At 41.5% G+C, this 26,229-nt stretch overlaps 1 protein-coding gene across 1 annotated transcript in view; it reads left to right on the top strand.

The window, feature by feature from the left end:
• The window catches only part of LOC138853184 (uncharacterized), a 48,731-nt gene extending 23,814 nt beyond the window's left edge, over positions 1–24,917 (top strand). Inside the window, exons 3-6 of the mRNA XM_070088493.1 lie at positions 5,182–5,302; positions 11,407–11,454; positions 12,089–12,200; positions 23,788–24,917. Coding sequence (XP_069944594.1) covers positions 5,182–5,302; positions 11,407–11,454; positions 12,089–12,200; positions 23,788–24,001 — 495 coding nt within the window. The 3' untranslated portion in view covers positions 24,002–24,917. The remainder of the gene's footprint in view (positions 1–5,181; positions 5,303–11,406; positions 11,455–12,088; positions 12,201–23,787) is intronic.
• Positions 24,918–26,229: the final 1,312 nt, after the last annotated feature.

Consider the following 26,229-nt stretch of genomic DNA (forward strand, 5'->3'; position numbering starts at 1 on the left):
AACAGAAATATTAATCTCAATCTTAAAATAATGAATCCTGTGATATTCCAATACTGAAACTATATACTGTGCCAAAACAAAAGCATTCACATTGCTAAACTCACAAACTAGTATTTAGTCACTTAGCCATAATACCAACTTACCTCATAATTTGTAATATTTTAAAATTAAGAATTAAACTAAGTCTGCCCGAAATGCCTAGCCATGCTAGGTGTTCTAGTGGTACGCTCTGTAATCATTATTTTACTACATGTAAACCACACAATAACCAAATTCTGTAAACTCAGCATTGTAATCCTTATAGAGAATAAACTTTGAATTTGAATTGAATTGAATTGAATACAGCTCATCAGGGCCTGGGGATTTGTAAGGTTTTAATTTATCTATTTGCCTAAGGACCATGTCACTTGTGACCCTAATCGTGCATAGTTTATTATCGTCCTGTTCTACATAATTTATTATTTCTGGAATATCGCTAGTATCTTCCTGTGTAAAAACTGAGATTAAATATGTGTTAAAAATCTACACATTTCCTTATCACTGTCGGTGAGCAGGATCAAGTAACTTTTGATTGGGCCTATCTTGTCTCTAATCTTACTTCTGTTTACATGAAAGAATCCTTTTGGGTTAGTCTTCGATTCTCTTGCAACTTTAACCTCATAATCTCTTTTTACTTTTCTTATTCCCTTTTTTATTTCTCTCTTTAACTGAATATACTGATTTCTTAACTGCCCATCTCCTCTTTTGATTCGCCTATATATGCCTCTCTTTTGACAAATGAGATGTTTTAATCTATTGTTCATCCATTTAGGATCATTTTTATTAGATGTGATTTCCCTATTTAGAACATAAGTTGTCTGAGCAGCTAGAACTATGCTCTGGAAAACGTCATATTGGTAACCATCACCACTTACCTGGCCCATAGTCAGGTCATTCCAGTTCAGCCCACCCAGGTAATTTCTCAGTCCTATGAAATCAGCCAAGCAGAAGTCAGAGACAGAGACTTGATTGCCATTATTAGGGTAATTCCATGATGCATTAAAACTGAGTGATTTGTGATCACTTTCCCTAAGCTCATCATTAACCTCAAGATTATTAATTAGTGTTTCCCTGCTGGCAAGAACCAAGTCAAGCAGGCTATTTCCTCTAGTTGGTTCTGTTACAAACTGTTTTAAAAAAACAATCCTGAATCGTATCAAGAAAGTCACCTAACTCTAAATTTCCTCTCAAATTGCTCTAGTCAATCTGTCTATAGTTGAAATCTCCCATTAGCACAACATTTTCGTATGTAGATGCCTTACGAATTTCGTCCCATAGAACTTAACTGTACTCCCCATCATGGTCTGGGACCTGTAAATCACACCCAAGATCAGCTTTTCTCGGCCCTCGAGAAGCTGTAACCGAACAGATTCAGTGGCTGATGCTTCTAATTTTATATCTTTTCTAACACAATTTAAATTGTCTCTGATATACCTCGTTACTCCACCACCCTTCCTGTTGACCCTATCAGTGTGGAATAATTTACAGACAACATAACAAGTGTCAGGAGCCCAAGACTGTTCAACTGCCTCCCAGCATACATCAGGGAAATTACCAATAGACCCCTGGCTGTCTTCAAGAAGGCACTGGACAGGCACCTAAAGTCAGTTCCTGACCAGACGGGCTGTGGTTCGTATGTTAGATTACGTGCGGCCATCAGTAACAGCCTGGTTGACCAGGCCCTGATCCACCATGAGGCCTGGTCATAGACCGGGCCGCGGGGGCGTTGACCCCCGAAACCCTCTCCAGGTATACTCCAGGTATAGTGAGATGGAAGGACATTATTTACGTAGTGCAGATTTCATTGATCTGAAATAAGACCCACTAAATGAACAGTAAGATATAAACACTTCCCTCGTAATATATATAATAATTCTTCTCTTATACTCTCAGATCATTATGATAAACATTGCCATCATTCGACCCAGAGGTTAGAAAACAGTTTCTTTTAAGGCTCTTGAGTAGTTATTACATTCTTCATATACTTGAAATATAATATTACACTAATACAGTTCAGTGGGTTGCGCACTGGCCTGGAGTTTCACCACTCACTTGCCATGAGTTCTATCCCCACCTGTAACGTGTTTCGTTTCATAAATTATAAAGCTTTAAATGGAGGTTAAATTATATCACAAACTGGGCTAAAAAGTTAAGTTTATAAACACTTCTAAAAGTCTTTGTTGTCAATTTTTATTCTTACCTTTCCAGTACTAATTTGCTTGACAAAATGTAATCCAACCATAAGGACACATTCCAGCTATGTTGAACACCGTAAGGACACATTCCAGCTATGTTGAACACCATATGGACACATTCCAGCTATGTTGAACACCATATGGACACATTCCAGCTATGTTGAACACCATAAGGACACATTCCAGCTATGCTGAACACCATAAGGACACATTCCAGCTATGTTGAACATCATAAGGACACATTCCAGCTATGTTGAACACCATAAGGACACATTCCAGCTATGCTGAACACCATAAGAACACATTCCAGCTATGTTGAACACCATAAGGACACATTCCAGCTATGTTGAACACAATAAGGACACATTCCAGCTATGTTGAACATCATAAGGACACCTTCCAGCTATGTTGAACACATAAGGACACATTCCAGCTATGTTGAACACCATAAGGACACATTACAGTTATGTTCAACACCATAAGGACACATTCCAGCTATGTTGAACATCATAAGGACACATTCCAGCTATGTTGAACACATAAGGACACATTCCAGCTATGTTGAACACCATAAGGACACATTACAGTTATGTTCAACACCATAAGGACACATTCCAGCTATGCTGAACACCATAATGACACATTCTAACCAAGATAATACGAGAAAAACTCGCTTATCTTCAGTAGTATTCGGCCATCCAGCGGGTCATCAGGTCTCCCTTATACCTCTTCTCCCTGATACCTGGAGTTTACCTGGAAGGAGTTTTGGGGGGCTAACGCCCCCGCGGCCAGGTCTGAGATCAGACCTCGTGGTGGATCAGGGTCTGATCAGCCAGGCTGTTACTGCTGGCTGCACGCAAAAAGATGTATGAACCACAACCCGGCTGATCAGGTACTGACTTTAGGTGCCTGTCTAGTGCCTTCTTGAAGACAGCCAGGGATCTATTAGTAATCTCCCTTATGTATGTTGGACGGCAGTTGAACAGTCTTGGGCCCCTGACACTCATTGTGTTGCTTCTTAGTGTACTCGTGGCACCCCTGCTTTTCACTAGGAGAATGTTGCATCTCCTACCGAGCCTTTTTCTTTCGTAGGGAATGATTTTTGTGTGCAAGTTTTGTACTAATACTGTGGTCAGAAAAATAATCGGTGGAGATGTCGGTTGTAGGAAAAAGAATTTAGTCCATTGTGTACTTGTAAATATGGTGCGTAAAGGAACTGGGTGTCGTGTAGGTTGTTTTTGAGTAGCATATGAAGACATTGAAGAACCGTCATCAGTAATTGGTCTGGAATGTTTAGGCGTAGTACCGCCTAAACGTTTGCCCGACACGAGGTAGGTGGGCGATCCGAAAACTGTTGCACAGTATTCAGAGGCGTGCAAGAGGCAGAGGCACTAACAGAAATGGGTGAAGCCTCAGCACCTGGAGCAGGTGACGAAGCATCACCAGCAGAAGGTACAGGGGTATGGGAAAAGTCTAGAGAATGGTCCAATAATGAAGCCGGGTCAGAACAGGATGTGGTAACAAATAGGGGCCTGGGAGGAGGGTTATCACGGAACGAAGACTCCATGGTGATGGGACTTCTTTCTTATTATTTGTAAGAAAAAGGGGAAAAATTAGTGGGACAGCATAGGGACAGTCACTAGAAGGCATGAAAGGGCCATAAGTTCCTCCTCTCATCCGAGAGACCACAAGCAGGTTCCAGGCAACACTCAGGTTCCAGGCAACACTCAGGTTCCAGGCAACACTCAGATTCCAGGCAACACTCAGGTTCCAGGCAACACCACTCAGGTTCCAGGCAACATTCAGGTTCCAGGCAACACTCAGGTTCAAGGCAACGCTAGGATTCCAGGCAACACTCAGGTTCCAGGCAACACTCAGGTTCCAGGCAACAGTCAGGTTCCAGGCAACACTAAGGTTCCAGGTAACACTCAGGTTCCAGGCAACACTCAGGTTCCAGGCAACAGTCAGGCTCCAGGCAACACTAAGGTTCCAGGTAACACTAAACAGTGCAGATGCAGCGTGGAACCTGTACCATACCCTACCTGACACACCAGTAAACCAGCGCTCCGGGATAGCAACCTCATATCTCCCGAGCCACCTCGGGAGACGGCGGTGAGAAACCCACCACCTCCTAAAACCAACAGGCAGTACCTGAAGATACACCCGTCATTTGCAGGTCACACAGCCTATTTCTCGGAAATCCGGAAAGGGAGCAGGGTGCCTCCAGATAATCTAGATTCCACGGCAAACTACACCATACCCGAGGAACCTCATGGAGCGGGATGAATCACGGCACTCTTCCCCCTAACTAGAAAGCGTAATACCAGAGGGGAGACCCCAGAGGCTAGAAATGGGATGGTGAAAAGGGGAGGGTTGGGAAGAGGGAGGAAAGGGAGAAAAGGGGAGAATGGGGAGGATGGGATAGAGGATGGAGGATTGGGGGGTAATTTGGTTCGGTCTGAAGAAGACCAAAAGGTCCAATTCCTCAGACCAATAACCTCTTCACCACAACAAGGAGACCCCCTTGAACGGCTTTGTCAAGCCGTTACAAACAATACATGAACACCTCACTGTACCTATGTATACCCTGTGTCCCTGGATTGCTGTAACAGCTTGATAAAGCTCCTGGAGAGCGAAACTGCCTTAATGAAATGTTACATTAGTTGCACTTGTGTTCTTTTAATAGAAATAGACGTAATTAATCATTGAGATTATATGAACAGCGATGTTTTATTTTAAACTCATAGTTAATTATGCAAGCATATTACTTATTAGTATATTAAAGCTTGATTATGCATATTTTAGTTATCGCATTTATACATCGGTTAACGGCGGAGTCACAAAATCCATGACATGTACTTATGTACTTTCAAGCTAAATTAATCCAATGAAAACCAACCCAGTGAGGGGGAAATAACTAAAAAGTAAACTCATTTATTGCTGGCAGACATCACCCAGCAAGGACCAACAGTACCTCTTTCACCGGGCAGTGTTTCGTCAGGACACCAGTTCTCTTCCTACAGACGAGTCCATACAGATGACCCTCAAGCAACGCATCTCTCTCATAGGTTAGTCTACAAGATCCTCACTCCACCCAGGTTTGTCTTAGGTTAATCCAGAGAAGCTTCACTCAGACTGAGGCTAGAAAATTCCCAAATAACACTCATTTAAAAAAAAAAATCTTTGACATTTTCTGTTGGTCCTGGACCACTGTCAAGTAGCGAAACAGGAAAAATATCAAAGACCAAAGCAGAGGTCGGGAGGAGGAAGCTTTGAGGGATAAAGAGAGTAGCAGCACTTATAATTTAGTGTTGTAGAAGTAGATAAAGTGTAGAAAAAAGACAATGTACAGTTCAGGACATTTATTAAAAAGGAAAAGTTTTGCCATGAATGGCTTCAGTCCTAATAGAGATAACTAAGAAAACTAGTATATAGTGGCGGGAGTCAGGTGGAGTGTCGCTTGGGTAGCACCAGTAATAATTGTGGTGACAACTGGTGATATTCTGTTGATTAGCAATTTGGAAATTGTGTAACTACCGGACTTTTGGTAGACAGCGTTACTGACAGCAACTGGAGCAGCGTCTATGCACTTTCGCCTCATTAAATCGTCTTCCCTAACTACTGCTCTAGCCTCACTGAATTTCATGTTGTGTCCAACATCGTCCCTATGTTGAACACACACGTTTTTTATGATCATTTCTGCAAGCGTTTTGTGTGTTTCCTGATCCAAACATTCATAGATCTGACCGTTTTACCCCCACAGTTTGTCATATACCCCACATGGTGTAGTGTATACTCCTGCACTTGTGCCAGATGCACTTTTGGTGATGCATCAGGTGCTTCAGTACCCTGATGATAAATTAGACACATGTGCAACACTTGGGTATCTTTAATGAGGAAACGTTTCGCCACACAGTGGCTTCATCAGTCCATACAAAGGAGAACGGTGAAGAACAGAAGGAGTTTGAGGTAATCAATCCCTCAGCCATGAGTCGATGGGGTCAGTCTATCAAACTTGTAAAGAATACAGCATATGTGCAGAGAAGTAGCTTATATACTGTAGACAGGAGAGGTGCAGCAGTCGTAGGTGGTATCATGTTCGTCCAATGTGGACAATGTCCTTTGTATGGACTGACGAAGCCACAGTGTGCCGAAAAGTTTCTTCAGTAAAGATTCCCATACGTTGCATAAGTGTCTAAATCTTCAACTTGTCGGGTTTTAAACCATTTATCACACCTGTCACAAACTGCAACATCATGGGATCTTGATACAAAGAATTCTTCAACACTTGTCCAACTTTAGGACGAAGACCTACTTCGACTAGTGGATGGTTCCACTATGACCCAGCCTCCTCCTGCCTTCGCCTCACCTGACTACAGTATATAAGCCACTTCTACGGCCCTATGCTGTACTTTCTACAAGATTGATGGACTGAACACATCTACTCCAGGCTGAGGGATTGATTACCTCAAACTCCTCCTCTCCTTACATCATTCTCCTTTGCATGGACTGATGAACACGTCTGCAACATCTTTTCCAATACCTCCAACATCTTTTAAATACCTCATTCCAAGCATCTACCTCCACAACCATGGCCATCAAGGGCATTACCAGCAATAGACAGGACAAGCTTCCACCCTCTGCAGGGGTATACATAATCCCATGTAATGACTGCAGCAAATTATATGTGGGCGAAACATCAAGAGACCTCCAAACACTTATTTCAGAACACCAATAAGCAAGCAGATCTGACGATCCAAGGAATGCCTGTGTACAACACCGAAATTCACACAACCATTTAATTAACTGCAGAAACTCAAGACTTAACGCCAGAGAAGACAACACTCAATACCGAAGAATCCTGGAATCATCATTTATCTGTATATCCAACAACTTCAACCAGAACAACGGCTTCTATAACCTAGCTGAACCACTTGCCAAGAAACTTCTTCATCGCTATCCCACATAAGAACGTAAGAACGGAGGAACACTGCAGAAAGTCTACTGTATACTTATCCAATCTCTCTACATAGCTAACCAAAGTATTAGACTCTATAACCCTACTCGGTAGATTGTCACATGCAGCATTCTCCACTTGACCAGCATTCTCAACCTGACTTAATCCTATAAATACTCACGTACCTTCCTCCCAGGTTGAGGATCTCGTAGCGGTAGAGGATCTCAAGGTGTTCATGGATATTGTTTGCAACACAATCGACTCCACGGAACAACAGAGCGTATTCCGGCAGATGGTCAGTACGCTATTGAAAGTGTGCTTACTGACCGAGGAGGAGATGGTGGACGTCATGAATTTGCAGGTTGAAAATTGAGACACTTATGCAACATATGGGAATCTTTATTCAGGAAACGTTTCGCCACACAGTGGCTTCATCAGTCCAATACAAAGTAGAAAGGCGTAAAGAGAGGAGTTTGAGGTGATCAGTCCCTCAGCCTGGAGTCGATGTGTTCAGTCCATCAATCTTGTAGAATGTACAGCATAGGGCCGTAGACGTGGCTTATATACTGTAGTGAGGTAAGGTGAAGCAGAAGGAGGTGGGGTCATAGTGGTACCATCCACTAGTCGAAGTAGGTCTTCGTCCAAAGGTTGAACAAGTGTTGAAGAATTCTTTGTAACAAGATCCCATGATGTTGGAGGCTGGACAATAAGGTTTTCCACGCTGCCCTGACACGGCGGAGTCTCTCTGGGTAGTGCAGGTTCCATGCATGATGCTTCTTGCCACTGTTCGGACACCCAGGTTTCATAGCGTCACCTTTCAATTTATCCAAGTATTCCATGGCCGGGTGAGACCCTCTAAGGATGCCACATATTTCCTTAAACTGACATCGGGCACTGAGGTGGTTATACATTGGGCACCTGAAGCGCTTTAGAGGTTCTGGGCTGTATGTCCTGACCAGGTATTTTCCCCCAGCAGCAGAGATCCAGTTGAGCTAGGAAAGATCCCCTATGCTGGGTCAAGACCTGCTTCATAGGAACGTTACCGTCCTTCTTGGCTCAGAGTCCTTCAACTTTTAAGATGTTTTTGTTACTATGGATTGCACCGAGAGGCGTGTCCTGTGGATGGAACAGTACCTCATAGGACTCTGTGATTCGGGATGTGAAAATAAACTCCTCTTTCAGATTTGGGGACACTGATATCTTCAGGCCGTATTTCCTCTCTATGTGAATTTTAGCAGTGTTACGCACCTCTTTTGTGAACCTTCTAGGTCAGGTATGATGTATATGTAACTGGCTTTTTCACTTAATATTATGTTATTTCTAGCCTCATTAGAAAAATGACAGGATGGACAATGAGAACCTTCAAAACTAGGGAGGCCAAGCCCATGATGACACTCTTCAGGTCACTTGTTCTATCTAGGCTGGAATATTGCTGCACACTAACAGCACCTTTCAAGGCAGGTGAAATTGCTGACCTAGAAAATGTACAGAGAACTTTCACAGCGCGCATAACGGAGATAAAACACCTCAATTACTGGGAGCGCTTGAGGTTTCTAAACCTGTATTCCCTGGAACGCAGGCGGGAGAGATACATGATTACATACACCTGGAAAATCCTAGAGGGACTAGTACCGAACTTGCACACGAAAATCACTCACTACGAAAGCAAAAGACTTGGCAGACGATGCAACATCCCCCCAATGAAAAGCAGGGGTGTCACTAGCACGTTAAGAGACCATACAATAAGTGTCAGGGGCCCGAGACTGTTCAACTGCCTCCCAGCATACATAAGGGGGATTACCAACAGACCCCTGGCAGTCTTCAAGCTGGCACTGGACAAGCACCTAAAGTCGGTTCCTGCCCAGCCGGGCTGTGGCTCGTACGTTGGTTTGCGTGCAGCCAGCAGCAACAGCCTGGTTGATCAGGCTCTGATCCACCAGGAGGCCTGGTCACAGACCGGGCCGCGGGGGCGTTGACCCCCGGAACTCTCTCCAGGTAAACTCCGGGTAATTAGTAGCTAAAATGAGGATAGAGTACTTTATAATATTATCTGGCCTTAATTTATTTAGCTGTGTAAATAGATAGGATGTTTCGACGATGTAAACTACGGGTACAGTTGTTTACTACCCGGCTGTCGTCTAGCCACTGTCCCCTCTTAATCCGAGGTGACGTCAGTCTGAGAATTCTGTTATAGGGCAGTCCACTCTCACCTTTCGTGAGAGAAGCTTCTTGATTCCTGGATTTAACCTTCTGGTCTTACATGAGGTTCCCTAGTGACCCTCCAGCACCTCGAACGGTATCAGACAGAAACGTCTCGGACGAAGTGTGTGTCGCTGTATTGGAGACGCTGGTGATTGTCCCTAGCTCTGCTAGTAGCGGGTTTAAGCAGTATTGGTTCAAAGAGGACGGCGAAAAAGTCATGGGAGACAGACTCGCCTTAGAACTCCTTTAAGTGTAGAATATTCCTAATCTCACTTAGTATATTTTGAAAGTTGAATAAGAATGAATTATTATCGAAGTGTTACGTTTTCTGTCTCATTGGGATTGAGTCAATAAAGTGTTATTATGTGAAGTGAATGTGTTATGATACTAGAGCCGTTCAGTACTATAATCAAGACAGGATATTGTGTATTATCTTTTAAGTGAACTAAAGTGTAAATTTTATGAGTACTCTGTTTTATGGTGCGACCTTTTTAAAGTTAATATAAAACCCTTCTATGGTTTATTAAGAAACTTAATAAAAAACCGGAAAGAAACATTGTGATTGTTTACTACTGAACCCTTGAATGATTTCATCTAGAACAGGATATTCAATCCTGTTTATTTGTTGCAAGAAAGTGCTAAACAGGCTTAAGTAGTTGCCCTGTATGCAACAAGCAGCATACGGGGTGTCGTGGTGTACGTTGCTTATCATTTTGAATTTGTTGCCAGCAGATGGCTTAGTTTACCAGATCTGAGGCAAGGAAGCATTATATCTTCTCTGGAACTTCGGGGCTCCTGCTACCCACCAACCTTCTCCATCCAGTTTATCTGGGGTGGGGATGAGCATTTCTTGATTCATCCCTGTCTCACAGGTCTGGCTGGGAGTCAAATGAGTGGTCTTTCAGTTTTTTCGCCAGAATCGCGCCCCCACGTTTCCAAATCCGAGTCCTCGGTTGAGTCCTAGGAACATTGTGACCTTTTCCTTTCAGAAGAAGCCGTGTGATTCCGTGTACCTGTCCCGTGTCTCTTGGCCTGAATCTTGCAGTGCTGTATTGACTAAAGCACTGACTGATTATTGTTTCTGGGCTCAGTGTAGGGTGGTCGGGTGAATTTGAAAATATGCGCATGGACTCTTTTGTCCAACATGCATGCATTCACAAAGGTTTTCACAATAGTTCTAAATGTGTCTTTGTTTTCTTCTGAGTCTGTCAGGTCACATATGATATCGGTGAAGCACGTGATAGTCGACATCATTTGATGGCTCATGGGTAATACGGGATGTTGGTCTACACTGCTCCTCACTGGTAACGGTTGTGCTGCTAGGGTTGATGCGTAGCCTGTTCCTTTCGGAAAAAGCCATGTTTCTGTGTGCCTGTTTCCTGGGCTAAAACGTGAGAATGGAGTCTTAAATACTGTCGAAGGGGATGGGAGTCACTAGTAAGAGTAAGTAGACATGTTTCCTCTGGAATCCAGTTCTTCTCACTCATAACTAGCAGTGACACGTAACTACTAGTTATGAGTGAGAAGGGTTGAATTCCAGAGGAACCTGCCTTCTTACTTCTACTAGTGAATCCCGTCCCTTACAACGTCTTCCAGATCTTTCACCTCCGAAACGTTTCAACAGTAAAGTTACCCAACTGTTGCACATGTGTCTTAATCATTACTACTACTACTACTATTACTACTACTACTACTATTACTACTACTACTACTATTACTACTACTACTACTATTGTTACTGCTACTACTTATATTACTACTGCTATTTCTATTACTGCTACTACTGCTGCTTCACCTCATATCACCTGTACCGTCTCTTGACCTTCTCTGCCTTTTCTCGCTCAGTTGTGACTTGACATGCTTCCAGGAAGGACCGTAAGTTCGTCACAAATTTCCAACCCTAAGTGAACGTTATTTGTGATTAATGTTAATATAACTGGTAATGCATTTTTACCTAGTTTAGTTGATAAATTCTTCCTTCAGACCCCTGATACTTGGTGTTATTCCTTGCAGTAATTGGTCAAGCATCTCTAACTCTGCAAGACACTTATGCTACATCAGGTGAGCACACCACTGTTTATGTTGTAGTATTTTTGTTGATAAATTAGACACATGTGCAGCTCTTGGGTATCTTTATTGAGGAAACGTTTCGCCACACAGTGGCTTCATCAGTCCATACGTAGGAGAAACTTGAAGAACAGGAAGAGAATGAGGTAATCAGTCCCTCAACCTTCAGTCAATGTGTTCAGTCCATCAATCTTGAATAGAATACGATAAAGATACCCAAGAGTTGCACATGTGTCTAATTTATTAACATGTCGGTTCTCTGAACCATAGATCTACAGTATTTTTGTTGTAAATATTCCTTACTCTATTTTGATTTTAAGTAAAATTGAAAATTCTACGTAAATTAGACATCTACAAACACATTATGAACAATAATGATATAAAACGCATCTCCTCTACAAGATGCAATTATAAATATCTTGTTCTCACATGTTACAAATGTAGCTTTCAGGAAATTATTAGTATTATTAATTTAAGCCAATTTTTTATTGATCATCAGCCAATTGACTCTTTTCTTATCCTTGAAGGACCAATGTGTTGATTGTCAAGCAAAATATTATTTTTCTTTTCTATCGGATGGTCTACTGTTTATTGTTTTATCAAATCAATAATTATTTTCTCCTGCCAGATGGACCAGTGAAAATCTGTACCTTGAAGCCGAGTTCAGAAGTTATATCTTTGGAAATTGGTGGCTTAGGTTTTCCCAAAAACTCTCCTTTAAAACCATTATTTGACGACCAGTAAGTTGTTCAGTCCTGTCAATCAACAAAGAAAAATTCACAATAACTTGGCAGAGCAATCCGCACTCATTCCACAATAACTTTGTTGGACAGTCAATAAAATGGACACCAATCTTGAGACGGTATAGTGTTCTCCTCTTAAGATATATCTCTAATTTCTAGGTAAGAAGTGATTCAAAATTTTTTTTTTATTTTTCAAAATCAAATTCAAATTCAAAGTTTATTCTCTATAAGGATTACAATGCTGAGTTTACAGAAATTTGGTTATTGTTTGGTTTACATGTAGTAAAATTGTGATTACAGAGTGTACCACTAGAACGCTTAGCATGGCTAGGCATTTCGGGCAGACTTAGTTTTATTCTTAATTGTAAAATATTACAAATTATGAGGTAAGTTGGTATTATGGCTAAGTGACTAAATACTAGTTTATGAGTTTAGCAATGTGAATGCTTTTGTTTTGGCACAGTACATAGTTTCAGTATTGGAGTATCACAGGATTCATTATTTTAAGACTGAGATTAATATTTCTGTTTATGGTCAAATGAGTGAGTGAATGTAAGTGTGAACCACCAGGTGGTATTCGTGTAGTTAGTTGACGGGGTGTATCAGGGAGATAAGATGTTTTCTAATGGTAGTTTTGAAGGTGAAGAATGTGTCTGCAGTTCTAGAGTTCTCAGGTAGGGTGTTCCAGATTTTAGGACCTTTGACATACATTGAATTTTTGTAAAGGTTTAGTCGGACACGGGTAATGTCGTAGAGATGTTTGTGTCTGGTGTTATGCCTGTGGGTTCTGTCACAACTATCAAGAAAGCGTTTTAGGTCAAGGTTGATATTAGAGTTTAAGGCCCTGTAGATATAGATTGCACAGTAGTAAGTGTGGATGTACTGAACTGGGAGTAAGTTTAGATCTATGAAGAGTGGGGGGGTGTGTTGCCAGGGATGGGATTTAGTGATTATTCTTACAGCAGCTTTTTGTTGGGTTATTATTGGCTTTAGGTGTGTTGCTGCAGTTGATCCCCAAGCACAAATAGCATAGGTGAGGTATGGATAAATAAGTGAGTGGTATAGTGTGAGAAGGGCATTTTGCAGCACGTAGTATCGTATCTTGGAGAGGATCCCAACCGTTTTGGATACTTTTTTGGCTATATGCTGGATATGGGTGCTGAAATTCAGGTTGTTGTCAAGGTATAAGCCTAGGAATTTTCCCCCATTATTTCTGGTAATTAGAGTGTTGTCAATCTTAATGTTAATTTGTGCATCTCCTGCTCTGCTACCAAACATCATATAGTAGGTTTTGTCAGTGTTAAGCGTAAGTTTATTGGCTGTCATCCAAGTCGATATTTTAATCAGCTCCTCATTCACAATGGTGTTGAGGGTGGCAAGATTAGGGTGAGAGATGACATAAGTCGTGTCATCAGCAAAGAGAATGGGTTTCAGGTGTTGGGATACGTTTGGAAGGTCATTGATGTATATGAGGAAGAGCAGGGGACCAAGGACACTTCCCTGCGGAACTCCAGTATCAAGTGGCCGTGTTGCTGATGCTGTGTCTTTAATGGTGACGTACTGATACCTATTAGTAATGTAAGATTTGAAATAAGCAAGCGCATGGCCTCTTATACCGTAGTGATCAAGTTTGTGGAGTAGGATGTCGTGGTTTACTGTGTCAAAAGCTTTTCTTAGGTCAATAAAAATTCCTAGTGGATATTCCTTATTTTCCAATGCTGTGTAAAGCAGATCTAGCATTTTTATGATTGCATCATTAGTGCTTTTATTTTTCCTGAATCCAAACTGGCAGGGGTTGAGTATGTTTTGAGCCGTTATAAATGAATACAGTCTCCTGTGCACGAGTTTCTCAAAGATTTTGGATAGCAATGGTAAGTTAGATATTGGCTTATAGTTGTTTAAGTCTGTAGGGTCACCACCTTTATGCATTGGTGTAACCCTTGCCATCTTGAGTAGTTTCGGGAAGGTGCTAGTCTCTATTGACTTGTTAAAAAGTAATGAAATAGCATGCGAAAGGACATGGGCCGCTCGCTTGTACAGTAATGGTGGGACATGAGACAGATTCCCCGAGTTATTTTTAAGTGACTTTATGATCTCAATGACTTCCGTGGGCTCAGTTGGTGCAAGATAGAAGGAATTAGGGAAATTTCCATCTAGGTAGTCCCCGGCATGGGCATTGGTATGTGGGATTTTACTGGCGAGATTAGATCCTATGTTTGAGAAGAAGTCGTTTATCTTGTTAGCTGTGTCAGTGGGATGTAGTGGTGTTTCATTAGGTTTAGTTAGGACAATATTCTTGGTTTTTCTCAGTTTGTGGGTCCCTAGAATCTGAGTGTTTTCCAGGTCTTTTTTATATCTCCTCTAGTGTCTGTGAATCTACTGGAGTAGTATAGTTGTTGGCTTTTTTTATTACTTTGGTGAGAGCTGATGAATAGTGTTTAAGAGTATCTTTGTGTATTAAGCCCTGTCTATATTGCTTTTCATATTGGTGTTTCTTGTCAATGGATTTCAGAATGGTGCTGGTTAGCCATGGGCAACCAAGCCGTTTGTTTGTGATCTGTTTTGTTTTTATAGGACAATGTTTGTTGTATAGTCTAAGTAATTTGTTAAGAAAAATGTCTGTCCAGTCATCAATACCATTGGCCTTGGAGAAATCTGTAGGCCAATCAACAGTCTCTAGGTCAGCTGTGAACTTCCTTACTGAGGCCTCGTCATGGAGTCTAAATGAGACTTTGTTGTATTCAAGTGGTGGTTTACTAATGTTTGTCAGGAGGAAGGTAGGGTAGTGGTCTGTAGTGCTACCTGTGATTATCCCTGATTTAAGGGGGGCTAGTATATTGGTCCATCTGTGGTCTATTATGGTTGCACTTGTCTCAGTGAGCCTGGTTGGTTTAGTTATTGTTGGTATGAGAAGTGTGTTGTTCATATTGTTGATGAAATCAGTTACAGGCTGATCATCTAGTAAGCCAAGGTTGATGTTGAAGTCTCCAGCTAAGAGAAGGTGGTGCTTATTCATTTGTCTGTTATTAGTGACTTTAATTTCTCACTGAAATTTGGGATGTTTGTGTGAGGTATCCGGTAAATGGCACCAATTGTTATAGGCGTCTTAAGGTTTTTTACAGTAAAATTAGCAACATTATATAATAAATAACATATATATATATATATATATATATATATATATATATATATATATATATATATATATATATATATATATATATATATATAAATATGTCGTGCCGAATATGTAAAACTGGTCAATTAGCAAGAACTCATTTAAAATTAAGTCCTTTCTAAAATTTTCTCTTATAGGTTTAAAGATATATTTTTTTCATTAATGTTAACGTAAATTTTTTAATTTTGCTCCAAAAAAATCTTAGAAAACTTACCTAACCTTATTATTAACAAGAACAATTTATTTTAGCCTAACCCAACCAAATACATTTTAGATTTGTTTACAATAATTTAATACTAAACAAACACAGTGAAATATATTTTTTTTCGTTAGGTTCAGAATGATTTTGGCGAAATTATTGCATACACAAATTTTCGTTTGTCCTATATGGCAAGATGAGCGTTGCTATTTAAGCCAAGATGGCAAGTTCTGCCTATTCGGCACGACACACACACACACATATATATATATATATATATATATATATATATATATATATATATATATATATATATATATATATATATATATATATATATGTATATATATTATAGGGAGGTACCACCTCTAGAACTGTCCTGGGGATCCTCATCCTCAGAGAAAAGAATAAACTTGCCTCAGGGAAAACTCAAGGTTCTCCCTGAAGCTATTTGAAAATTGTTTTCTCCTACCACCCTTATATTTTATATTCTGTATATACTTTATTTAAAGACAAAATACATTGACAAAAATACAATAGGGAGTAGAACAAGATAGATAACAACACAGAACTACATCTCGAATACTTCGTCCAGCTCCCCAGCTGTGGGCCGCGTGCCCAGAATGCTGCAGGCATTTCCTCTCTGGATCTCGGCACTGAGCCTCTGAAAGAGGAAGCTGGTCGCCCTGTGGTCCTTGGTTTCTATGATGAGATTTTCACCCAGCTCCTTGAGGAACTTTAGAGCACACTTGCCCCATACTCCAAGGGTCTCCGACCCTATTGGGATGAAGTTATAGCAAGATGGAAGGTCTTCATATTTGCGGGTCTTCTGGGTCTTATTTCCTAAATTTGCTTGTAACAGATAAGTAAACTGTAGACATGTAGATAAATAAAAACCTATATGTACACCTGTTAACCCTTTTGGGACCTAGTTCCTAGGCCTTTTATCTATCCATATGCTCTTGCACTACCGTCCACAGGATGTATATGGGGGTGCACGATAAACTAGCCACTTCGGTGGCAAAATCTAATCTAAATGCTGTGGCTGACAGCTCCACCCTCTTCAGCTTTGGAGTATGGCAAGTAGGTGTCTGCCAATTTGGTGGCACAGGTGTAGTCCCAGGCAATCTGCTTACCATCCTTCCAGGGTAGCACAGTGGCTCCATCAGGACGCTTTTGACTTCTGTCAGATCTCTGTACTTGGGGTTCCCGTTGAGCTGGGCAACGCGCTGTGGCGAGGCTTTTCTTTATGATGTCATTGACCTCCTCATGTCTGGCATACTTCCCTTCTGCTGTGTGACACATGAGACCATGAAGCCGGAATTGATCAGTTGTCGCCCTGCCGCAAATACACCTATGTTCGGTGAGGATGGGGGTGACTAGGAGAAGAGCAACACCAATCCGAATTGCCTCCGGGTCGAATCAAGTCGAGTGCCCACGGAGGAACTGGGGACAGCTAGAAGGAAATCCCCTGAATGTGGTGCCTTCACTGCCAGGAGACGAGCTTTGTCCTTTCCTGAAGCGTTTACCCGCGATTTCTTTCCATGATTCATTTGTACCAATGGGACTGTTTGTGCTCTTTGGGAGGAGCTGGTTAACTGGAGGAGTCTGCAAGAGTGTCCCACCACATGGCTGCTTCAATCCACGTCTCTCAAGCGTTAGAGGACAGCCTTATATATATATATATATATATATATATATATATATATATATATATATATATATATATATATATATATATATATATATATAGATATAGATATATATATATATGGTGTTGTATGGGTGAGAACAGAGCATATGCACACTGAGCAATCACTTCTTAAAACGAATATATAATATCCTTTTTGGATACTAATAAGAGTTGTTTCTGGTATTTAGGGTCACTATAGGAGAAAGTGGACCCCCAACTTCCAGTTACGTGTGTGCGTACCTGGAACTGTCATACCTGACCATACCACAATTAGGTGGGATACTCGCCCGTCTGGCAGCAAAGTTTGTGGTGGTTGCTCCTTGACCTTGCCGTCGTTGTCGTATTTAGCTGTCTTTTTTTTTATATAAATTTTGTCACTGTAATACTTCTCATACCCACTACTAACTTCTGGCTTTACACTTTCCTCACTCACTGTGGGGTCACCAATTGACCTGCTGTTGTTTAGAATTATATGATAAGTGGCAACACTGGTGCCCACCTGCCTGGTAGACCTCTGGGTCCTCACTCAATACCTGGAGAGGATTTCGGGGGTCAGTGCCCCTGAAGCCCAGTACTTTCAAATTTTTCTATACAATTGTGGTCTTTCCTAAGCATTTCTCACTTTGCAAACCTTGTTTCCCACTTGTCTGTTTGTTCAGTAGTCCTGTCACTATCACTGATGTCTACTAGATTCTAAATAAGGCCTAAAAAGATCGAAATTCGGGGAGACCTCTGTGGCTGCTACTATGGAAAATTTTCTAGGGGTGATTACCTTTGTGTACCTCAACATTACATGCTTAAAAGTAAACTCATTGGGAGACAACCATATTGTTTACCGTAGTCACCCCGTGTAGACATGTGAGAAAACTTAACCACCCCTGGTCACGGCAAGTGGTTCCTTCGACCTCACAATCTTATCCATATCTATCCGAGACCAGTATGGATTGGATAGCACCCACAAGTACGGTGCTACTAATTAATTGTGGACTGTATAGATTATATTAGTGTAACTGAATGAAGGGGGGGGGGTAGGTTACACATGGATATATCCATCAAGGAAAAACGCTTGTACATAATCTCACCACTTACCAGATATTCTCTGGTGGTCACTTGATGTAGCTGGATCACTCATAACCTATCCAATTACAACATACCTAACTGGCCAGTATCAGTATGCTTGTAGTGATACTGGTCCTGTGGGGAGCAGCAGCAGGATAATACTGCACCACCTCTAGGGGCCCTTAACAACAACAACAGTTTGGCGTGCGTCATGGGCACCAACATATGGTGTGTGATTCTCTCCTACTTTATCCGTTTATCACCGATGCAGATTACATGGTGAGTTTAAATATGTGGCCTGTAGTTATAACTTTTCTCTTGACATATGCAAGACATCACCATCCCTGTAGAAGCCATTATTAGATGTACTAGTCATTATATTTGTTGTTGCAGAAGTACTATGAAGATTCTATGTTCAATAAAGCCTAGAGATAAGGCCTGTGTTTCTATCACAACAATTTATTGAACATAGAATCCTGGGCTACCTGGTGGTGATCCTGCGCTAGACTACATCACAACATGGAGCGTTTACTGAAACCTGAGAGGCTAGACTGTGACCCCAGCTTATCAACGGCTGCTCAGGAATGGAAGCACTGGTTTAAGACTTTCGAAAACTTCTTGGGAGCCCTTCCTAAAGAAGATCTAGATAAACTAAGTCTGCTCATCAATTTTGTGTCACCTAAGATATATGAGGCTATTTCTGAGTGTAATACCTACGAAGATGCTATCAAAACCCTCAAGTCTCAGTATATTAAACCTACAAATGAAATCTTTGCACGCTATCGCCTTGCAACTCGCCGCCAGCAGATTGATGAGTCCTTAGAGGAATACTTTCAAGCACTGAAAATTTTAGGTAAGGACTGTCACTTCCAAGCAGTGACAGCTGCTCAGTATTGTGAAGAGTCTATCAGGGATGCTTTTATCAGTGGCCTGCAATCACCAATAATAAGGCAGCGTTTATTGGAGAATAAAACTCTCGACTTAGCCGCTGCCTTTGACCAGGCAAGAGCTCTAGATTCAGCCCAGAAGAATTCTGAAGTATACAGTACCACTCAGCCTTCTCGAGTGGACATCCACGTCCAAAGTGTCCTGCTCGTGAAGCAATGTGCCATAAATGCCACAAGAAAGGTCACTTTGCTAAAGTATGTCGTGCTAATGCATCAACAAGAGCTACTGCCTCCACACATTCCAGTGATCATGCGACTCTAGCAACAGTGACTTCTGCGGCTACTCCAAATTCACTGTCAAAGGCAGTTGTGAAAGTATTCATCAAAGGAACAGAAGTAGATGGCCTTGTTGATAGTGGCAGCTCAGAGAGTTTCATCAACCTTGACTTAGTTAAACGGCTCTCCTTGACTCTACATCACTCATCAGGTACCGTTTCCATGGCATCAACATCTCTCTCTATTCAGACCTTAGGGTTTTGTAAGGTAAATCTCAGAGTTAATGGAAAGGATTATCAAGATGTACATTTAGCTATTCTGCCACAACTGTGCTCTGATGTTATCCTTGGTCAGGACTTTCAGAAGCTGCATGGTAGTGTCACCTTAACATATGGAGGTGAACTGCCTCCTCTTGTTGTCTGTGGACTTAGCACTTTAAGGGTAGACCCACCAAAGCTGTTTGCAAATCTTACCGCGGATTGCAATCCTATATCAGCTAAGTCACGCCGCTATTCTTATGAGGATCGGATGTTCATTGAGAAAGAAACTCAGAGGCTGCTGAAGGAGGGTATTATAGAACCGAGTGATTCCCCTTGGCGTGCACAGGTTGTTGTTGTTAAAGATGGTTATAGGAAACGGAGACTGGCTATCGATTACTCTGAGACAATCAACAAATTTACACTTCTTGATGGGTACCCTCTACCTCGAATTGACGATACAGTGAACAAAATTGCTCAGTACTACGTGTTTAGCACAATTGATCTGCAGAGTGCCTATCATCAAGTCCCTATAAGGAATGAAGATAAACCATACACAGCGTTTCAGGCTAGTGATGGCCTGTATCAGTTTACCAGAGTCCCTTTTGGAGTCACCAATGGGGTAGCCTGCTTCCAACGAATTATGGATTCACTCATTCAGGAAGAGCAACTCATGGGAACTTACGCGTATTTAGATAATGTTACCATTTGTGGCAAGACCCAGGAGGAACATGATGCAAACCTTGATAAGTTTTTGGAAGCCGCCAAGAAGAAAAATATCAGTTACAATGAGGAAAAGTGCACTTTTTCAACTAAAAGGCTTAGCATCCTTGGTTATGTAGTGGAAGGAGGTTCAATATTCCCAGACCCTGAACGACTACGACCTCTACGGGAACTTCCAATGCCTCAAGACAAAAAGTCACTCCGAAGAACTCTTGGTCTCTTTGCTTATTACTCACAATGGATCTACAACTATTCAAGTAAAGTCCACCCATTGAGTGCTACCACATTTCCTGTGACAAAGGAAGCAGAAGCCGCTTTCCATACTCTCAAACAGGACATTGAAAACTCAGTAGTTCAAGCCATTGATGAGTCCCTACCATTCGAAGTGGAAACGGATGCATCTGACATTGCCATTGCTGCAGTCTTATCTCAGGCAGGACGACCAGTAGCCTTCTTTTCGAGAACTTTTCAAGGATCAGAGAAATGTTATGCTGCTGTAGAAAAGGAAGCCCAGGCCATCATAGAAGCAGTTCGCCACTGGAGGCATTATTTAACTGGTAGACATTTCACCATAAGGACTGACCAACGGTCCGTGATGTATATGTTCGACAAGAGGCACAAAAGTAGGATAAAGAATGACAAGATATTACGCTGGAGGATGGAACTATCGTGTTATGACTTTGATATTCTGTACCGACCGGGTCAAGAGAACATCTCACCTGATGCATTCTCTAGGTCCCACTGTGGAGCAGCATGTCATGATTTGCAATCACTCTCAGCTCTCCACAAGGCTTTGTGTCACCCAGGAGTTACACGCCTGTACCATTTTGTCAAATCAAAGAACATGCCCTACTCAGTGGAAGATGTGCGACAAGTGATCAGAGCATGCAGAGTATGTGCAGAGTGCAAGCCAAACTTTCATCAGCCAGAGAAGACTCATCTCATAAAATCCACCCAGCCTTTCGAAAGATTGAATATAGATTTCAAAGGACCTCTACCAAGCACAAATCAGAATAGGTATTTCCTTAACATAGTAGATGAATATTCAAGGTTTCCCTTTGTATTCCCCTGTGCAAATATGGCTGCTTCAACTGTTATTAGTTGTCTTTCACAGTTGTTCTCTATTTTTGGTATGCCAGCTTATATCCATTCAGACAGGGGATCCTCGTTCATGAGTAACGAACTTCAGGAGTTTTTGGCTAGCAAAGGTATTGCCTGCAGCAGAACAACAAGCTACAACCCTCAAGGCAATGGTCAAGTGGAGCGGTTCAATGGTACTATATGGAAGGCAGTTACAATGACATTAAAGTCGCGCAATCTACCTGTTCAACACTGGCAAACTGTCCTACCTGATGCTCTTCACTCTATTAGATCACTGCTGTGCACAGCTACTAATGCAACCCCTCATGAAAGACTCCTCAACTATTCACGTCGTTCCTCTACGGGAGCCTCCGTGCCCACTTGGTTATGTCATCCTGGACCCGTTCTCCTGAAGAGTCACCGTAGGATGAACAAGACGGATCCTTTAGTGGAAGAGGTAGAGCTCCTGCAAGCTAATCCACATTACGCCCACATTCGCTACCAAAATGGTGAAGAGACTACAGTATCTACAAGACATTTAGCCCCAGTTGAAATCCCTATTAGTGTGGAATCTCAAGATACACCAATAGATGTGAAAGATGCTTCGTTTTCTCCTGGAAAGCCCCTTGAGACTACCCCTATGGAAATAGAGGATTCTGCTCCAGCAGTTAATCAAACCCCGCTGGAAAATATCGAACCTGGTGAAGAGGCTCAAGGGCTACGAAGGTCGGGACGTGTACGTCGCCCACCTAACAGTTTGGGAGATTACTGTCTCTGATATTTTAGAAGGGGGAGATTGTAGTGATACTGGTCCTGTGGGGAGCAGCAGCAGGATAATACTGCACCACCTCTAGGGGCCCTTAACAACAACAACAGTTTGGCGTGCGTCATGGGCACCAACATATGGTGTGTGATTCTCTCCTACTTTATCCGTTTATCACCGATGCAGATTACATGGTGAGTTTAAATATGTGGCCTGTAGTTATAACTTTTCTCTTGACATATGCAAGACATCACCATCCCTGTAGAAGCCATTATTAGATGTACTAGTCATTATATTTTGTTGTTGCAGAAGTACTATGAAGATTCTATGTTCAATAAAGCCTAGAGATAAGGCCTGTGTTTCTATCACAACAATGCTATAACTAGAAGGGTTACTTAACTGTGGGTGATTGATACTCCTTATTCCCTCCATTCACTATCTCATTTCGATGTCCTGCTACACCGACACGGTTCTTATTTCAGCAGGACGAGGTATCCGTCGGTTTGTCCCGGTTTAGAAGTCGTGATTCCATAAAGTTTCACTATCCTCGGTACGAGAATCACGCGTTCACTTGGAGCAGGGTGATCTATTTCACATCCCACATTCTCTTAACTTAATGTTATTATCACTGATTACATTACCATTCACAGGATGATTTAACGTCTCATAATTATTATACACATTAGAGTTCACTCCATTAAGATCTGAGGCCGATGAGTGAGGATTAACACACGGGTATTTCCCCTGGACATACACCATGGTCACGCACCAGTCACACCCGGTCGAACCATTATTCACTAATTTTACCACCTTTTTACGGTGGTCCCGTAAATCACGTTCCCTCACTCTTCACCAGGAACAATTACGACACTTCCTATTATGAAGTGAGGCCCATATTAATCCTTAGGCCGCCGTGAACGCCAATTTCCTGGTTCCATGCTTTCCCAGCCTCCTCACTATATTCAAAACACTCCCGCCTCCCCCATGGCCCGAGTCGACCTCTCCCCCCGCACATCCGCGCATGCGCAAAGGGAACTCTTGGTTCTATCCTATTGTCAAATATATTTTTGACTCATATCGACACATTAAACACCTATTAGGCACTATAGTTTCGGAAAATTAAAAATTTTCCACAGCTACAGTCGTGATCATGACTGTGTGTCTGTGTGCATGTGTTTGTGTGTGTATTAGTTACCAGTTGTACTTTTTGATAGACACTTGGCCTGAAGACGGTTTTTTGTGTCTGCACCTGCTTGCTGCCTCTCATCCTACTCAGCAGTGCATCTGATTCTTTAGCTTCTCTTAATCTTGTGAACCCATCAATTCCAATATTTCAAGCATTTATCTTCTAAACCATCATCACTTTTTCATTAAAGAACAATTTTGTTAATATTTATTAACATATATCAATAGACAGTGTTTGTATGCTTTAGAGTCATAAATATACCTTTTTTTTACGAATCTTACAGAATTGTTTGGCTGCGAAGTTCTCATCTGATCAATTTTCGATCCACTAAGTGCGTGTTTGCCAGCCTGAAGAATGAAGAACAGCCGCTTAATATGGTGAAGATGGGGGGTGTGATGGTGTTGTGGGGGGCGGGCACTGCCCTGGCATGCTGCCTCTTCCTCGCTGAGATTCGTCACTTCAATACTCGTTTGCACCGAAATAAGAGAGGCATTTAAATGCCTTTTATTTATCAGTAGTGTGTAATATATTTTCTGTCAATTTTATTACCACTTCTGCATCTAATTATTATACCAAACTCAATATCATGCGACGATACAACTGTTTTCGGACACATTATAGTAGCAATACCACCTCCGTATTCTTATAATAATAATAATAATAATAATAATAATAATAATAATAATAATAATAGTATCTTTATTTCTACAAGTACATGTACAAGGTATACAGACCATAGCTGAGATCAATGACACACTACTATATAGAAAGCCGCTTGTTATGCTGAGCATTTCCTGCAAATTAGGTCAGTGTCCCAGGATGCGACCCACACCAGTCCACTAACACCGGTGTAAAGAAATACTCTCAATGTTTCTACCCTCGCTGGGAATCGAACGCAGACCCTCGCCTTCTGAAGCGAGAACTTGAGCGATCAGGCCACGGGGCGAAATTATTTTCTGATTCAGCATATAATTGTGCCATTCTCTTGCTTCAAAATTACTGTCTCTTTCACTTCAGTGAATCTGTGGACTTGTCTGGAACTTGTCTTGTACACATCAACACAATGTTTTACCAGAATATCACAAAGAATTACGTAAACGTTGCTAATAACATTGCTAAAATAAGGTAAAAAGTATTTTTGCGGTGAAAATAACGCTGAATTTATAAAAATATAGATTGAACGGGAAACTTTAATTTTAGGCAAATCGACTGGAGCAATTTGACAGAAAATTTAGTTAGTGTCTTAACTAAAGGAAATAACCTGCCTGACTTGGTTCTGTTAATTAAGGATTCTCTGATAGATAATCAAGTGGTTAATAAAGAGCTTGGGAAACGTGATTACCGTATTTTCTGGCATATAAGGCGCACAAGCGTATAAAACGATATTTCTAAGTAGTTTTAAGGTAACGTTAATAAACAAGTGTTGTCATCGACACCATGCCTAACCTTACTTCTAGGGTAGGGTAGGTGCCTGAGCCCGAGCCTTTAGCTCATAAGACTGTCATTCCCATTTGCCCCCTTGCGGCGGGGATGGCAGACCAGAGAGGCCTAGCTTGTGGCTAGGCCTGGGGACAGTTGGTCCCAAAGATGAGGAGGTACTTGTGCCTCCTCCCATGGGAGACTTAGGTCTCAGACACTCCCTAAAGAGGGAGCCAAGGCCGGGCCACCACTTGGAAAAGGCCCGGGCCGGGAAAATACCGGCTAATCTTTAATAATAATAATATAACAATTGTTGTAGCGTAACCCATAGCTTACCCTTGACCCTGACCTAGAGCACTTAAGGCAGAGTGTGAGTTTCTCCAAGATTTTTTTTTTGTTGTTGGGAAAATGCGTGTCCTTAAATGCCCGAATTTACGGTACATATCTCATAGCTTCGCTCTCTCATGGAGTTAACTTAATAATATTAACAAAGTTAAAGTCTCCAATTTTCTTGTTGTAAATTATATGAGGCTGAGGAATTACCAAAATAATGTAGACTGGGGTGACCTGACTAGGAATTATAGTGAGGGAGACCAGGTAGATGCTGCTGTTAACTGCCAGTGTGACATTGTCCACAACAATGTACAAGCCGGCTTGGCCAGCTTGTACATTGAGAAGCAGACAACGGAACTGTGAATCTGCCACTGAAAACGAAAGTTACATCCAACACTGGTCAGTGCAGCATTATGAGCTAAGTATGACTTAAAAGGAAAATCAAAGCATTATTTACCTAGGCACACCTCTGTGGAAAATTACATTTATCTGTATGTAACTCATTATGTACATAACAGTAAATGATAACAAAGATACTTATTATTTATCAGTTACATAGACAAAGTAGGAATTTGGGACACCTAGGTCGCAAAAATGTCCCCCTTCGATACCTACAACTGTCATATCCACAAGTTGCTCTAGACCTATTAATTACAAATGAAATATGTATCACCAGGAATTCTAGTAAATATATAAATTTGTGGACTGTATATTAAAATTAATAAATGATTATATATACACACATTTACATAACAGAAGGAGAATATATCTTAATATCACTCACCAATTGGACTGGAGATTAAGGTGTATCATACTCAGAAAACCTCACTGTCTATACATGAAAATAACACTGGCCAGAGTTAAACATTAACAGACTTATCTGAGGTTCCTGGAGTTGTCTTGTCCAGTCATGCAGGAATGCACATCCAACAATTTCGGCTCCTATTTGAGAGGTGTCAGCCCAATTTTACCC

Source organism: Cherax quadricarinatus, chromosome 24 (genome assembly GCF_038502225.1).
Source record: "Cherax quadricarinatus isolate ZL_2023a chromosome 24, ASM3850222v1, whole genome shotgun sequence".
NCBI lineage: Eukaryota > Metazoa > Arthropoda > Malacostraca > Decapoda > Parastacidae > Cherax > Cherax quadricarinatus.